Source organism: Vicugna pacos, chromosome 12 (genome assembly GCF_048564905.1).
Source record: "Vicugna pacos chromosome 12, VicPac4, whole genome shotgun sequence".
In the NCBI taxonomy this organism is placed as follows: Eukaryota; Metazoa; Chordata; class Mammalia; order Artiodactyla; family Camelidae; genus Vicugna; species Vicugna pacos.
In genome coordinates this window covers 53,071,144-53,088,785 of record NC_132998.1, presented here as the reverse complement: position 1 = coordinate 53,088,785, position 17,642 = coordinate 53,071,144, and the positions used below count along the sequence as shown (strand labels likewise).

At 42.0% G+C, this 17,642-nt stretch overlaps 1 protein-coding gene and 1 non-coding gene across 2 annotated transcripts in view; both read left to right on the top strand.

Moving 5' to 3' along the window:
• The first annotated feature begins 1,276 nt into the window (after positions 1-1,276).
• The window catches only part of KCNMB4 (potassium calcium-activated channel subfamily M regulatory beta subunit 4), a 55,073-nt gene continuing 38,707 nt past the window's right edge, over positions 1,277-17,642 (top strand). Inside the window, exon 1 of the mRNA XM_006197824.3 lies at positions 1,277-1,965. Within this exon, the coding sequence (XP_006197886.1) occupies positions 1,630-1,965 (336 nt within the window). The 5' untranslated portion in view covers positions 1,277-1,629. The remainder of the gene's footprint in view (positions 1,966-17,642) is intronic.
• TRNAA-CGC (transfer RNA alanine (anticodon CGC)) lies at positions 17,112-17,183 on the top strand. Its single transcript has one exon. It is a non-coding gene; the product is annotated as a tRNA-Ala (tRNA).

Below are 17,642 nucleotides of genomic sequence, written 5' to 3'. Positions count from 1 at the left end.
AAAGGAAAAGGTCACGAAAAGAAGAGAGGCCGAAGGTCTGCCTGGGCGAGGTGGGGAGGTGGGAGTGGAGGGAGCGTGGGGAAGAATTAAGAGAGCAGAACGCAGCTCTAGAAACAGTACCTGTCCCAAAGTGGGTCTGCACACCGCTACCGCCTTGCACAGCGCTCCTGGAAAGCTCGCCTACAAATTCCGCGGTGGCCAAGAGTGGGTAGGCTCCCAGGGAGGGAGACAGAACAGAGAGGATTCCGTTCTCGGGAGGCCGGGAGCGAGGGGACGGTCCTGATGGGGAAGTGGTGTCTCCTTCCAGGACTGCAAGTCTCTGCATATGTTTCCTTCGGGTCCTATTCAGTCGTCCCAGCCTTGGGACAAAGTGAGTTGGGGTCGACCAGGCTGTCAGAGACCGAACTTGCCGCGAGGTCCACCCAGGGCCCAGGATGCGAGTTTCCCGGGTCTCGCCAGTCGCAGGCTCCTGCCCCCACGTGCGTCGCCTCCACAGCACACTCCGTCTGACTCAGCTCGTTACACGCCTCTCCGCCGCCCTCGGGGCCGGGCTGGCGCCGGCGGGCGCGGGCTGCGCCGGGAAGGTTGGGAGCGCGGGGACCCCGCGGCCCGGCCGTTAGCGCGCTCACTGCGCGGGAGGCAGAGGGGAGGGGGCGGCGGCGGGGCCACGCCTCCCGCCCCGCCTCCCGCCCCGCTGCGCGCCCGGCCCTGGCGTGGGAACTGGCTCCCCCGGGCGCCCCCCGGCGCACGCCGCTCGCGCGGGGGCTTCCACCCCAGTCGCCGGGTCCGGCGGCGCGCTTTCCCCGGAGCGCCCGCCGCCCGGCCGCGGGCTCGCTCTGCCTGCTGGCCGACCAATCCTCGTTTGGAGTTCGAAATTCCCGCCGCTCCACTAGCGCTGCCCCCCTCCCTCCCTCGCTCTCTCGTTTTGTTGTTGTTTTTAAACTTTCACTCCGGCTAAACTGTATTGATCTGAAGCTTTCATCTCAGACGTCCCTCCAAAGGGTTTAACAGGGCTCCAGCCGCCCTACCCTCGGGGCTCGCCCGGCCGGCGCCCACGGCAGACGCCCCGGGGCGGGGCGCGGCGGGAGGGCCCGGGTCGGCGGCGGGTGGGGCCGGGCGGAGCCGGCTTCCGCACCGCGGAGCCCCCGTGCTCGCCCCGGATCAGCCGCTCCAGTCCTTGGGGCAGCTGCCCGGCGAGTCCGCGGAGCGGCGGCAGTTGGGCATGGGGACGGGGAGACGCCGGCCGGGAGGAGGCGGGGTGGGGGAGGCGGGGAGAGCGCGGGGGCGGAGGCTGGCAGGGGGCGCTGGAGGCAGGAGCCGCCCGTGCGCTCCTCGCGCCCGCGGGTGCAGGAGGCTCTGAAGCCGCGGCTGCACCGTGAGCCTCCGGGACCCGGGCGGCGGCGGGCGGGGTGGGGGGCGGGGGGGCGCTGCCGCCGCCGGGGGCGTCGCCGGCCTCGGCCCCTTTGTTCTCGCGCGCTCCCCCGGGCCGCCCACTCCCCTGCTGCCGCGCGGCGGCGGCGGCGGCGGCGGCGGCGGCGGCGGCGGCTCCTCCCGCCCGAGGCAGTCGGGCTCGGCGCCGGGGGCGGGAGGGGGCGGGGGGAGCGCGCCCGCCGCCGGGAGTGGGGGGCGATGGCGAAGCTCCGGGTGGCTTACGAGTACACGGAAGCCGAAGACAAGAGCATCCGGCTCGGCTTGTTTCTCATCATCTCCGGCGTCGTGTCGCTCTTTATCTTCGGCTTCTGCTGGCTCAGTCCCGCGCTGCAGGACCTGCAAGCCACGGCGGCCAACTGCACGGTGCTGTCGGTGCAGCAGATCGGCGAGGTGTTCGAGTGCACCTTCACCTGTGGCGCCGACTGCAGGGGCACCTCGCAGTACCCCTGCGTCCAGGTCTACGTGAACAACTCTGAGTCCAACTCCAGGGCGCTGCTGCACAGCGACGAGCACCAGCTCCTGACCAACCCCAAGGTAAGGACGCCCGCGAGGGATGCCGCGCTCCCGCGGAGGTCTTGAGGTTTGGGGGAGCACAGCTAGACCCTGCGCGGGGTGGCTCGGAGTCTGCTCGCCTGACCGGGAGGCTATACTCAAACCGGGACTAAGTACCACTGTCCTTCCGGAGGGTTTGTTTGCGACGACCCATGGTGCCTGGAGGCTTTCTTCACAGATTTTTTTTTTCCCCTCACAGATTTCTCAGATTTTGAGGCCTTGGCTCAGCTTAGGTCTGGCGCCTACAGGATGGGTTTTGGAGAAATGCAAGGAGCCAAAAGTTAACTTTTCCTCCGATTAAAGCCAGTGTGGTAGCGGGGATCCATGTACTCCCACGCGTGGTCAAGTTCTGAGCTCCCACTGGCCGCGTCCAGAACTCGCCTTGGGAGGTCCAGGGGGTCCAAAAACCCCTTGAAGGGTGTTAGGGGTTTCCTTGCCTTTTAGCTTTAGACAGTCGTTTTTAACTTGGGGTCCAAAGATGAGCTTTCCTGGGTCGACAAAAGACGTGGAATCAGATGCGAAATTCTGTATAGGTCCCTTTTGGGCGGGTGCAGACGACTTCTAGTTTTCGTGAAATTGATGCTCAGAAGGGTCTAGAGGGAGCCTAGGGACAATTGGGAGCCATCTGGAGAACGGTGAAACTTACTGAAAATAGAAAAGCCTCCTTGAAATGTACCGAATATTCCTTTCTTGGCAACTTTTTTCTTTCTCACAAGCAAAAAAGAAAAAACCTGGTTAGGACTCGAGGGATGGAGAGCAGAGAAGGGGAGACTCAGAAAACTGTTCCCAATGGAGAAAAAACTTATAAAAAGCAGTGTCCTCAGTCTGTGAACTAATTGAGCTTTGTAGTACACCTGGTTTTGCCAGAGGGGTCCTTTCTTTCTCTCTCTCTCTTTCTTTCTTCTCGGTCCTTTTTGCTGTTCTTGTTTCTTAACTGTCAGAGAATATATCTTCTTTAAAGTTGTTGATATTTTCCCCGTTTGTGAGGGCAGAGCTTGAAAATCAAGCCAGAAAATAATCCAAAAAGGAATGAATCTTATGTACACAGGAAAACTTTCTGTTCAATGTGATATAATTATATCAATCCAAAAAAAATTGTGTTAATATTTTAAATGTATTTAAGACAAGCTTCTCATTTCTGTGCAGTAAAACTCCCGATCTTGTCTCCTAAACAGTAAATTCTTGAATTGGGGAAATTTTTAAAAGGGGAATCCCTTTTTGAAAAATATGCCTTCTCAAAAAAAAAAAAAAAAAAAGATGCTCCTGCTGACAAAGGAGTATTCATCTACCTTAAAAATAATGATACTATATAAGCAATAAATATAGAAATACAGAGTTTAGGTAGAGTATAATGTTCAAAGTCTTGAAGAAGCAATAATGTCTCAAAGACAGATGTTAAGTTAATTGAATCCATGCTCAGGAACTTCAAAATAGATCGCAGGGTTTCAGAAACGACACTTTTTTTCCCCAGAATTAAACCATTAAAATAAAAAGAAGTTGCCAGGCAGTAATAGAATTTAGAAATTATATGGTAGTTCATCATTTAGGTGTTGTTATAATTGTTGAAACGTTGCTAATTAGTTTAAGATCATGGTTCAGGCACTAATAAATTACATACACATATACCAGTAAAAAGCTAATGTTTACTCAAAACACTGAGAAGATAGAATTTACTACAAAAAGGCTGTTTTGCAATTTCCAGGCAATTTTGGAAGGATCTGGCGGAAAAAGTTAATTGAGATAATTAGGACATAGGTTTTTAAATCACTTGGAAGGAGTGGTAAATGCTTTATGTAATCCTGGGATTTGATCTCTCTCTCTCTCTCCCTCTCTCTGTTGCAAATAATCTTTTTTTTTTTTTAAACCAGTGCCAGTTTGGATCCTGGCAGCAATCATTTTAAAGAAGTATGAGAACAAAATAAGATTTTATAAAGTAAAGTATTCAAGAAATGACAACTGAAGAAAGATGTGTCATTGTTACAAAAAATGAGGAATAGCATCCCATGCAATTTAGTTAAGGTCTCCTCAGCCAAAGCAATGTATGTCTTTTTATCCAAATTATGGTTGCATTGTAGCATTTACAGAACATAAGCATGTTCTTTTGCAGTCACCTTTCTACTTTTGAGCAATTAAATGCTCGATTTGGAAATTCTCATAATTAGTGATGGAAAAATTCAGCGTAACTAAAATATTGTGCCAGAGTCCAGTACATCAGCAGAAGTTTTCCACAGTGCTCTTGCAGTTAGGCAATACCTATTGCTGTTGCATCTTGCCTCACCTCTTTTTTTTTTTTAATTGAAGTACAGTCAGTTATAATGTGTCAATTTCTGGTGTACAGCACACTGTCCCAGTCATGCATATACATACATATATTTGTTTTCATTTTCTTTTTTCATTAAAGGTTATTTCAAGATACTGAATATAGTTCCCTGGGCTATGCAGAAGAAAGGCCTGGGCTCCCCACCCTTTGTAGAATGCCTGCATTCCCTACAGTGTCACGGACCCTAATCACCATCAACCGTCTCTTCCACAAGAAACCATTTGAGAAATCTCTTCTTAGAAAAAGAGCAAGGACATTCTCCCCTCCCTTGAGTTGGCTGCATTAGTTACAGTAAAAGGCAGGGAAAGAATGTTGCAAGCATATAACTTCTTAAGCCATAGACTACTAAAGAAGAGAGTGTGAATAAATTTGACCCTTGACTAATGACTTCATTAAAATACCTTTAAGTCCTATTCACCTGATTTACGCTTTGAATCATATCCTGTTCCTAAAGCAATTGCTGTCTCCAGGCATGTAATGTAGCTTTCAAGTCAGTTACTCTAATTATCAAGTCAGGTCCTAATTCTCCACAGGGCAGTGATCTGCTCTGTGAAGTGACCATAGCCAAAACTGAAATTTGGGGTCAGCTTCCTCTGGCTCATGTTCTCATTGCTGCATTACCTCTTTGTGCCTTGCAGTTGTGTGTGCGCTAAGAGTTTTGGTTCTCAACCATGGCCGCACGTTGGAATCACTGGGGGGGTGGGGGCTTTAAAAAGAAATTCTGATGCTTGGGTCCAGCCTTCAGAGATTCAGATGTGGCCTTGGGTAGGTCCTGGGCATTGGTGTTTTTTAAAAAAAGTTCTTCAAGTGATTCTAATCTTAGAATAGACAGAGTCAAAAAATAAATAAGTAACTGGCTTAGAAGATGTATTCATCTATTTTGAAAGGAGAAGTCAAATAAGAACCCCGAGGGTGATTAGTATTTATGTGACTAAGCTTGAAAGATTGTTACCGATGCTACTGAATACAGTAGGGGGCTGGTATAACAGGAAAGACTAAGGAATTCTGAAGGAAAAGAAGAGAATCATTTAAAGTTAGTGTGGAGATGATCATTTAAAACTGTTCTCTGGCAAATGAAATGAACACATGCAGTTCCAAGCATCTACTTTTGCTTCATGTACATCAGATGGCAAAAAAAAAAAAAAAAGGTGAATTTTTAGAACTGGCCTCTTGTCCATGGAATGAGAGAGTTCATGATTTAAGTCTGTATGTTTTATTTTTGCTTTGAGGTTTTTTTCTCTGATAATAAAAACCTAGAAACAGGACAGAAGTGTGTTTCTAAGAAACCATTACTATTATAGAAGTAAGAGAAATGCATTGAAGAGAAGAGAAACTTAGGTAAGAACCAGAAAAGGGCTCAGGCTTTGTGTATCCCTGGAAACGGGATGTAACTAAGGACTGTGGCTTAGCCATCTTGTTACTATCGCTCACATCCACCCGGTGGCCCCGCCCCACCAGCACGCACGCCCTCACTGTGCAGACAGTATGGTCTGCTGTGAGCTCCATCCTTGAATTAAATGTTCAGTGTGATGTACTTTGTGCTCTAGGGAGGTCCCTCGTATCGAAACTAAGTACCAAAGGCTGATCTGAACTGTGACAACTTTTCTACAATCTTTATTTCTCCATGAAAGAGTGGCTTACCGTGGTGGTTTGTTCTCTGGTGATTCTGTGAAGTAATTTTGAGGGTGTACGTAACATTTAATTCTGCAAATACTTCTTCAGCATCTATTATGATCAAAGAACTGGGCAAGAAACAGGAGGACATACAGAGATGAGTTCATTTAAGAAATATTTTTTAAGTGCCCACTTTGTGTTGTGCATGTTGCTCGGTTCTAAGACTAGAATACAGAGCAAAACAAAGTGTCTGCCCTACATTTTAGTGGAGAGTGACCAACAAGAAGTAGATTTATAACATAATGTCCTATAATGATAAGTATGTAGAGAAAATTCAAGCAGCATCAATGTATAGACTGCGGTAGGAGGAACGAGGGGCTGCTCTTTTGCATGGGGTGGTCGGGAAGATGGCTCTGGTGAAGTGATGTTTCCACAAAGGCCCAAAGAACATGAGAGGATGATCAGAAGCCTAAGGGACATACGGGAGTGAATCACGTGGCTATCTGGAGTAAGAGTATTCCACTGGCTAAGGGGACAGCAGGTGCAAAGGCCCTGAGGCAAAGTGATGACCATGCCCGTGTGAGGACCAGTGAGGATGACGGTGAGGTTGGACCATGATGAGCCAGCAGAGATGAGTGTCAAATGAGGCTGGGGCGTTGTAGAACATTATAAGGACTTTACAGACACACATTGCTATATATAAAATAGTTAAACAACCAGGACCTACTGTATAGCACAGGGAACTATATTCAATCTCTTGTAATAATATATAATGGAAAAGAATCTGGAAAGAAAATATATATGTATGTATCTGTATAAGTGAATCACCTTGCTGTACACCTGAAACTAACATTGTAAATCGGCTACACTTCAATACAAAAATAAAATTTAAAAAAAAAGAGCATTATGTGGACTTTGGATTCTAGCCTAAACATGATGCTAAGCTATCTGACATTTAGCAGGACCGAGATATAATCACACTTAGATTTTCAAAAATGGAAACGATCCCTCTGGCTGCTGAGATGAGAATAAAATGTGTGTGTGCGCGTGTGCACGCACGTGTGCACATGCTCACTTGTGCGAGGTGACGGCATCAGAGGCAGGATTGGAAACAGAGAGTCCAGTAGGACAGGTGATGGTGACTTAGATCAGGAGGTAGCATTGATAAGGTCCAAGCCAGTGATGGACTGGATATGAGGAATGAGGGAAAGAAAAGGCGAGGGTGACTTGAAGGTTTGTGGCAAGCACACCTGGGTGAAGGGGGATGATTTTATTAGCTAGGAAGACTGAAGGCCGAGTAATTTTGGAGGAGTGTGCATGAACAGCAAGGGTTCCGTTTTAGACATGCCTAACTGACATACCGGTGAGGGTGAATCCACGGTTCTGCCCCGCCAGGAGGTCATTACCTAGCAGAGGCAATAAGAACACAAGTAAGCGTCAAGCCAGGCCAAACACCAAGTTCTACAGGGAAGTCCGAACAACAGGACCTGCTCGTCTACAGAGGAGAAAGGTTAAGGAAAAAGCTGCCTGGGGAATGAAACATTTGCCCTGAAATTCTGAGAATGAATAGAATTTTCATCCTGGACAGAAAGGTGAAGAAGAAGGAGGAGAATGTCAAGAAAGAAAAAATGTAGGAGCAGAGGTGTGGAGCTGCGCCAGTATGGCGTGTGTTGGGGGATCAGCAGATAGACTGGTGTGGCTGGAACGAGAGGCACCAAGAGCAGAGCCCTGGGGGGAAGGCGGGAGAGTGAATAGGGCCAGTAATGAAGAGGACCTGACAGACAGGGTGGGTTTGCAGATATCAGGACGCCATGGTAGAAGAACGATGCCCCTCCCAACAGTGTCCACATCATAATCCCCAGACCCTGTGAATACCTTCTGTTACACAGCAAAAGGGCATTAAGATTGCTACTCAGCTGACCTTGAATTAGGGAGATTATCCTGGTGGTCTAGTGTAATCACAAGGGTCCTTAAATGTGGAAGAGTAGGTCAGAGCAATGCAGTTTGAGAAAGACTCAACTGACTGTTGTCAGATTTGAAAACCGAGGGGGGCCACGAGCCAAAGAAGGCAGGCAGCCCCCTTTTCCAAGGAAGTGGGAAAAGGCAAGAAAATGGGTTCTCCCTTAGAGCCTCCAGAAAGAAGTGCAGCCCAGCTGGTGCCTTGATTTTTAGCCCAGTGAGACCCACTTTGGAATTCTGACCTCCAGAATTGTAGAATGATACATTTGTGTTGTTTTAAGCTACTAAGTTTATGTTTTAGCAGCAAGAGGATATTGAGACAGAAGCCAGGGAAAGCTTTTGAGTAGGTGACTAATATGACTAGATATTTACAAACTTGCTCAGATAATATCCACCTGTATTACAGTTCTTCAGAAACAGTCTAATCTGCAGGCTGCTAGGGTCTTCCTGTCTGAGGGTATTTATCACGATCCATCTCTCACTTCTGTGTGTGGATGCTGTCTATGAAAATGTCAGTTATTTGTAAACTCCCAAAAATTATGTATCTCAACTACTAGTCAAAACTTTTTTCTTTTACAAGAGAGATTTGTTACGTTACAGTATGTTTTAGTTATAGTTTGGGGGGGTGGAATGTATCTATTTTATCACAAACTTGCCTTAGAATTATAAAGCCTTTTATGAGTTGTCAGTTTTTTCTCTATAAAATGTTTTTGATCCTCATTTATCAATGAAGTTTTCAAGTTTTATTTACCTTGGGTTTAATTTTTTTTTTCAGTCTTCAGCAGAATTTCATGTTCAGCTGAGTTCCTGAATAAACAGTACGTTCACATTACAATTACCATAAATATTCACAGTAAAATACTTAACATAATGGTTCTTAATATTACATATGTTTCCAACTATTCTCATGCTGTGCTTTTGGTATTCTCTAGGGTACGTAAATCAATGTGTAAAAATTTGTACTTTTGAGTTATAGTAATACCCTCTTTTCTTTTAAAATAACCATTGTTATAAAGTTGAAAACCATGTGTTTATTAATTATTTAAATTTGTGAACATTTTTGTAAGTAAACTAATTCAAGCAAATTTATTTTCTGTATTTACTTGATTGGGCAACAGAATTCAGGAGACTGGGGCACTAGAAGTTCTCTGTATACTGAAGCACATGTGAAGAAATATTCTTTCATTTAATTTTTCTGTACCATTCATCTAATTGATGCAGTGAATCAAATGAACTTTGAAACCTTATCCATCCAATTTACTAGTTATAATCGAACAGTATTGCAGCAGCATATATTGATGTTTGTATCTCATTAGAGGAAATTAAATCCTAGAAAATTAAATCCTAAATCCTCGAAGTGTAATCTAGTTTTTCGTGTGTAACAAATATAATTGTCTTAATTGGTACAACTTTATTTTAAAATAGTTCTAAAACATGGAAAACCAGACAATAATGCTGCTTAGTGAGAGTTAAATCTTCTATTCTGATTTTAGTTACTTTCTGTTTTCTCTGTTTAAAGGATAATAATGACCAAAAAAAAAAAATCATCTTTATCTCTCTAAAACCTACTTCTATTTTGGAATCTTTTGTTTCTATCAATGGTATCATTTTCTCTGTTATAATACTTTGTTAATGATACTTTTAATAATGTATCAAGTAATACTTTTTCCGGTTTTCACTGCCACCATCCTAGTCAAAGCCATTGTTTTCTTTGATTATTACAATAGGTCTTCACTAATCTTCTTATACCTAGTCAATTTCTTCCTCCAAACCAGTGGTTCTCAAAGTGTAATCCATGGACAAGAAGCATCAGCATCATCTGTGAACTTCTTAGAAATGCACATTCTCAAGTCCCATCCTAAACCCACTGAAGTAGAAACTCCATCCCCATTTCTGATTTAGTAGTTCTGTGTTGGAATTCAAGAATTTATATAGTAAAAAAGTGTATAACTACCAAGCTAATAAGTGGGGGAAATGAAATAATATAGAGCAAACAGTTTAAAAGAATGCAAGGAAAGAGAAAAAAAAAAGAATGTAGACAGGTGGAACAAATGAAAAAAAAATAAGACAGTGGATTTAAACCCAAATTTATAATTATATTAAATATAAATGGACTAACTCTTCCAATTCAAAGACAGAGATCATAGACTGGAACATATACACCATAAAAACATCAACCCAAGAAAATGAAGAAAGAAAAGCTGGAGTACTTGTATTATATGAAACACAGTAGACTTTGAGGCAAAACTGTTATTAGAGATCAAAAAGGACATTTTATAATTATAAAAGTTAATTCATCAAAATGTAACAATCCTATATTGGGACATACCTAAAAATATAACCTCAAAATACACAAAAACAAAGAAATTAAAGAAGAAATATATAGAAATAGCTCAAGAGAGAAATATACAAGGCTATCATGATGAGAAATTTTAACACACTTCTGTTTGTGACTGATAAACAGTTAGACAAAAGTAATATCAATACATACCTAGCAGATTTGAGTAACGTTTAACAGCTGACCCAATTGACATATATAAAATAACGTAGCAAGTGGCCATGTAACATCTCCCAAAATTGATCATGTTCCAGGCCATAAAGCAAGCCTCAACAAATTTCAAAGGAGAGAAATGATTAAGATTATAGACTCAGTGAAATTAAACTAGAAATGATTAGATTTTACTGACAGACATAGAAGATGTGGGAAATTCATTAGGGTCAAAATGAGCTTATGAATAAATGATGCTTGAACAATTAGCTCTACATAAGAAAGAAATGAAATTTGTACATACTTCACATAACAATAAATTCCAAATGGAATAAAATCTGAATGTGCAAAGAAAACTATAAAACTTCCAGGAGATGGAATAAGAAAATATCTTAATGATATAAGCCTAAGAAATATTTTCTTAAGTGAGGCTGAAAAAACAAAGGAAAATATTGATACACTTGAGCACATCAAGTAATGACTGTCATAAGACTAAAATCATTATAAACAAAGTGATCATGTAAGCCACAGACTAGTAGAAGTTAATGGCAAAACAGGTAATCAGCAAGATTATCCAGCATTTATGAAAATGTCTACAAATCATTAACAAAATGACATATGACATAATGGGAAAATGAGTGAAAGTAATGTACGGTCAGTTCATGAAAGAAACTCAAGTGGCCAATAAATGTGAAAAAATGCTCAATTCCAATAATCTCAGGGAAATTCAAGTGACAACAATAATGGAATACCATTTCACACCTATGAGATTGGCAAAACTTAGTATGTTTTATGAGACCAAATGTTGGTGAGGATTTGAGAAAATGTTAAGTCTTCTCATTGCTGGAAAATTGGTTCAGCCAGTTAAGAAAATAAGCAAGCATGCTAAGGTGTAACTAAATTGTGCAACTAAATTGACAACCATTGTGACAACCAAGTAAAATGACAAAGATTTCACTTCATGGTGCTTACCTTAAAAAAACTATAACACACATCCAAGGAAATATATATGAGGATTTCATTGCACATTGAAAAAGTAGAAACAATCAAATTGAATTAATTAGGATATTGGATGGGGTACTTCAGTAAGAATCTAATAATAGTGACCTAAACAGAGCAGGTACTAGTTTTTTTCTTTTGTAAATGTCTGAGCTTGTAGGTGGTCTGTGGTGCTGTGCCATTCTGATATGGAAGGCCATCCAAACATTCAGTTTCTCACTGTCTTGTTGCGCTACCATCTCTTAACATGTTTTTACTAACTTGCATAATGTCTGCAAGTTAGTAAAGAGTGAAAGAGAAAATAAAGGGCAGGCAGCTTCCTTTTTTAAAAGAATACGATATAATTCAAGTATTGTAATATTTGCTCTTTTAATCTGCATGTACTTTTGTATAGTCATAAAGCTGTGCAAACATCATTGCTAATTCCAGAATATTTTCATCTCTCCCAAAAGAAATCTCATACACATTACTGCTCATTCCCCATTCCCCCAACTTGGTCATGGTATGTATAATCCTTCTTATATGTTCCTAGATTTCGTTTGCTAGCATTATGTTGAAGATTTTTGCATCTGTATTTGTAAGATATATTGGTCTGTAGTTTTCTTGTGACAGCTTTGCCTGCTTTTGGTATCATAGTAATAGAATGAGTTGGTATGTATTCCCTCCTCTTCTTGTTTTGTGGGGAAAGTTTATAATTATGCACCATCGTCAGGTAGGATGTATTTCAGGAATGCAAGTTTGGTTAAACAGAATAGAAGACAAAAAAATCGTGTATATATGTATACAGAAAAAATTGACAAAAATCGTTTCATGACTTAAAAAAATTAACGAACTAGGAATAGAAGGGAACTTCCTTAACCTGATAAAGGGCAACTATGAAAAACCCACAACTAATATCACACTTAATGATGAAAGACTGAAAAGCTTCCCCCCTAAAATTAAGAACAAGACAAGGATGTCTGCTCTTGCCACTCCTGTTCAACATTGTACTGGAGGTTCTAGTCAGGGCAATTAGGCAAGAAAAAGAAACAAAAGACAGCCAGGTTGGAAAGGAAGAAATAAAAGGATCCTTATTCACAAATTGTATGATCCAGAAACTCCTGAAGAATCCACACACACACACACAAAGCTACTGGACCTAATAAATTCAGCAAGGTTGCAGGATACAAGATCAATATACAAAAATCAATTATATTTTTATACACTGGCAGTGAACAATCCAAAAGTGAAATTAAGAACACAATTCTATTTATAGGAACATCAAATAATAAAATGCTCAGGAACATATTTCACAAATTTAATGGAAAAACATCAGACTTTTACCCTGAAAACTCCAAAACACTGTTGAAAGAAATGAAAGAAGACCTAAATAAAGATATCCTTTGTTCATGAATTGAAAGACTTAATGCTGTAATGATGTACAGATTCATTAAATCCCTATCAAAACCTCAGCTGGATTGTCTTTTGGAGAAATTGACAAGCTGATCGTAAAATTCAGATGCAAGTGCACGGGACCCAGGGTAGCCAAAACAATCTTGAAAAGGAGAACAAAGTTGGAAGACTTATACTTTTCCAATTTTAAAACTTACTAGAAAGCTGCAGGATTCAAGACTGTGTGGTACTGGCATAAAGATAGACATTCATGGAATAGATTCTAAATCCAGAGAACAGGATTGAGAGTCCAGAAATGAATGCAAACATTTATAAGCAATTGATTTTTGCCAAGGGTGTCAGGAGCATTCTACAGAAAAAAAAAAGAAAAAAGTTTTTTCAACCAATAGTGCTGAAACAAAGAGCTGTATATCCACATACAAAGGAACGAAGATGAACTTCTGTTTCACACCATGTACAAAAATTAATTCAAATCCATGGGAGACCTGACTGTAAGAGCTAAAACTGTAGAGCTCTTAGAAGAAAACATAGGTGTAAATCTATGTGACTTTGAATTAGGCACCGTTTCTTGAATATGACACAAAAAGCACAAGCACCCAAAAGAAAAAGGATAATTGGACATAAATAAAATTAAAAAAACATTTGTGCTTTTGAAGGGCAACATTAAGAAAGTGAAAAAGACAGCCACGGAATGAGAGGAAATATTTGCAAATCATAGCGTCTGATAAGGGTTGAATATCCAGGAGATATAAAGAGCCTTTACAACTCAATAACAGTAACAAAGGCAAATAGCCTAATTTAAAAATAGGCAAAAGATGGGAACAGATATTTTTCCAGAGAAGGTATACAAATGGCCAGTAAGCACATGGAAATATGTCCAGCATCGTCAGTCATTAGGGAAATGCAAACCAAAACGACAACAGGGTTCCATTTTCAACTCACTAGGTGACTATTGAAAAATGAAAGACGATAAGTATTGATGAGCGTGTGGAGAATTTAGAACCCACATATATTGTTGATAAGGATGTAAAAGATTTCCAGCCACATGGAAAACAGTTGGACAGTTCCTCAAAAAGTTAAACAGAATGACTATGTGACCCAGCGACTCCATTTCAAGGTATATACCCAGGAGAAATGAAAACACTATTCATAGCAGCATTATTCAGAATAGCCAAAGAGTGGAACCAAGTCAGATGTCCATCAACTGGTGAATGGACAATCAAAATGTGCTACATCCGTACAAGGGACCTTACTTGGCCATGAGAAGGAATCAAGTGTTGATACATGCATGCAACGTGAATGAACCTTGAAAATATGCTAAGTGTGGGAAGTCAGACACGGAAGATCACATATGATTCCACTTACACTCAACGTCTAGAACAGGGAAATTTATAGGAGGATACAGAATGACAGCTAAAGGGTGCAGACAGGGTGTCTTCCCAGGATGATAAAAACGTTCTAAAATTGATTGTGATTGTGGTTGCACACCTCTGTGAATCAACTTAAAACACCACTGAATTATACACTTTAAAGGGGTCAGCTGAATGGTATGTCAATATATTGCAGTAAAGCTGTTACCAAAAAATAATGTTGATGGAAGATTTCCTCTGCAAATTTGGCATTTCAAATAACATGCAAAGCGGTTAAAACTTCCCTATTATTTGGAAAAATATGTGTTTAAAATATTAATTTTCCAAATAAAATTTATTTTGCAAAACACTCAAAAATTATTTAGAAAAATATTTAATGAAAATAAAATACACATTTAATTAAAATGAAATTATAATTTTGATGGAGTAAAATTTCAGTGTACAAAAATAAACTATGAAAATGTTAAAAAAAAAAAGGAAAATGTGTAGACAGTAGATAAAGCCTTTCTAAGCATGATAACAAGGATGAAAATCTTAAAAGAGTACATTGATTTATTTCATGACATAATAAAAAACTTAAATGTATTTTTTTAAAAGTTGAAATTGAGAGAAAAATGACAAACTTGAGAGAATATTTGCACCATGGTAGAGAAATGATTCAAAACTCATTATGTGAAGCGCTCTTAGCAGTAAATGATCATCTCTTCAGTAGAACACCAAGTGCGATGGTTAATTTTCTGTGTCATCTTGACTGGGCTGAAGGATGCCCGGATAGCTGGCAGAACATTATTTCTGGGTTTGCCTGTTTCTGGAAGAGATCAGCATTTGACGCGATTGCCTTAGTAAAGAGGATCACCCTTACCAAAGTGTGTGGGCATTAGCCAATCTCCTGAGAGCCTGAATGGAACAAAAGGAGGAAGAGCAAATTTGCTCTCTGCTTGAACTGAGCCGTGACACTGGCTCTCTTCATTCGCAAGCCTTTGGACTCAGACTGAATTACACCATCGGCTTTCCCAGGTCTCACATCGTGGGACTTCTCAGCTTCCACTAGCTCCTGAGCCAAGTCCTCAGAATAAGTCTTTCTATAAGTCTAAATATACGCTACTGGTTCTGTTTCTCTGTGGAACCCTGAGTAATACACCGGCCAAGAGCATGAACGGGCAGTTCAGTGAAGAATGACAACGAACCAGGCACATGGAAAACCTGTGTAATCTACTAATAGTCAAAGAAATATTAATCAATGCAATGTTGAGATACTTTCCCTGCCTATCAAGATGGCACATATCACACTGGTGAGGCTGTGAGGGTGTGGCAGTCTTGCACACTGCTGGGGACAGCACTCTGCCAGGGAGCAACTGGAAAAACATACCAGAATCTGGGAAAATCCATGTGTTGTTTTCCTAGGGCTGCTGTAACCAAGTACTATAAACTGGGTGGCTTAAAACAACAGAAACTGATTCCTCCACAGTCCTGGAGGATAGAAATCTAAAATCAACATGTCAGCAGGGTCCTTCTTCCCTTGAAGGCTCCAGGAAAAAAAAAAATCCTCCCTTGCCTTATCCTGGCTAATGGTGGTTCCCTGCGGTGCTGGGCATCCTCGGGCTTGCGGCTGCATCACTCCCATGATTTCTGCCTCCGTCTCCCCAGGGATGTCTTCCCTCTGTGTGTATCTTTTGTAGCTCACTCTCCTTTCTTTTCTAGAGACAGCAGTCACTGGATTTAGGGCCCACCGTAAGTTACTGTGACTCCATCTTAATTATATCCGCAAAGACTGTATTTCTGAATAAGGTCACGTTCTGAGGTTCTGAGTGGACATGAATTTGGGGGAAGACACTGTTCATCCTGGTACAATATGTGTATTCTTTGACCCAGTACTATTATTTCTAGCAATACACGGTACAGGAAAAAAATTGTAGAGTTGTTGAAAGATGTAGCTGTTAATGTATTATTTGCAACATCGTTAAAAATGGTAAACCATCTGAGACCTAAATGTCAGATAATATGGTACTGGTTGAAGGAATTGACATAGATTTACATTCATATGATGAAATATGATGCACTCAATTATATATATATAAATTTACACCAACAGATGTTTATGGCATGTTATTGACAAAAAGGTAGTTTTCGAAACAGCATGATTCCATATTTAGGAAAGTAAAATATGTTTGTGTTTATGTATTCATTACCTACACACATACACACAGCATTAGTTTTCTTTTTGACTACTTCCAGTTTCTAAATTTCCTCCAAGAAAGATGGCTTACGTTTGTAATGAGAGAGAGCCCAGAAACGTTACTTTAAAATGAGTGCTCTGTGAAACACATGGGGAGAGAACAGATAATATGACTGAGAGGATCAGTGTATTGAAGATGAAGGTACTTCCTTGAGAGACGTGGTGTGTTGTCTTGAGTACCCACCTCGCCTGTACCATTGCGTCGGCACAATGTTGGAGGAATGAGAAGCCCTTCCTACAGTCCCCGCTTCAGGAACCGCCTTGGGCTTCGCCAGCAGTGTCCAGGGCAGAGCTGCACACATAGCAAGCATTTAAAAACTGCCCGGTTTAATGGAAAAGGCCAAGGTGTCCACATCCAGGTGCCCACACCCGAATCTAGGTGGGTACCTGTAGGCCAGTCACTCAGCAACCTCTCGCGCCTCCGTTTCTTCACAGACTGAGGATTGTAGGTAACGTACGAAATGATCCAGGAAGGGATAATTGGCCAACGCTTGTGGAATAAATAAACTTTGCCTTTTGCACGTGTAGTGACTGAGGCATCTAGTAGGAGAAATTTCATGGATGAGGAAAGAGTTTGGGGACTTTGTCACAAACTTTATTGGTAATACTGAGGCAGCAGCCCGGTTTCTGGTACCTCAGTACCTCTGACTCTCCATTCCTTGATCTTCATAGCTGGTGGGAAGATGCCTACATGACAAATCTTCCACAGGTTGCATCATTTAAAAGTATCTGTTGACTGGGGTGGGGGGTGGAGGTATAGCTCAGTGGTAGAGCGTGTGCTTCGCATGCACGAGGTTCTGGGTTCAATCCCCAGTACCTCCATTAAAATAAATAAATAAACACATAAACCTAATTACCTGCCCCCACCCAGATATAGCTGTAGAATCATTAATTCAACAGACGTCTCTGGGGTTCTTGCATGTGGCAGGTTCTCTTCCCCGTTCTGGGGATGCAGTGGTGACAGAAATCCCTGCTGGGTTCAGGCTTACTTCCTGGTGCAGTTGTCAGAGGGCTTCACACAGTATTGGGGAACAGGATGCACTTACTGCTTAGACCTGAGGTGGCCTCTCCTTCCTCCATCCGCTGAGCTGTCCTTCACCCAGCCCTGTCTCCCTCCCCCAAGGGAAGTACTGATGTCTGTTTTCTTCTGATTGATCTCAACCACTTTGCCCTTCAGTGTTTTTCAGCTGAAACTTAGTTTGATTTTTGCAGAACCAATTGGTGGAAAATCAACAACACAAATTTATGGTGTTAAAAATTTGCAGCATTTCAGAATTTCCA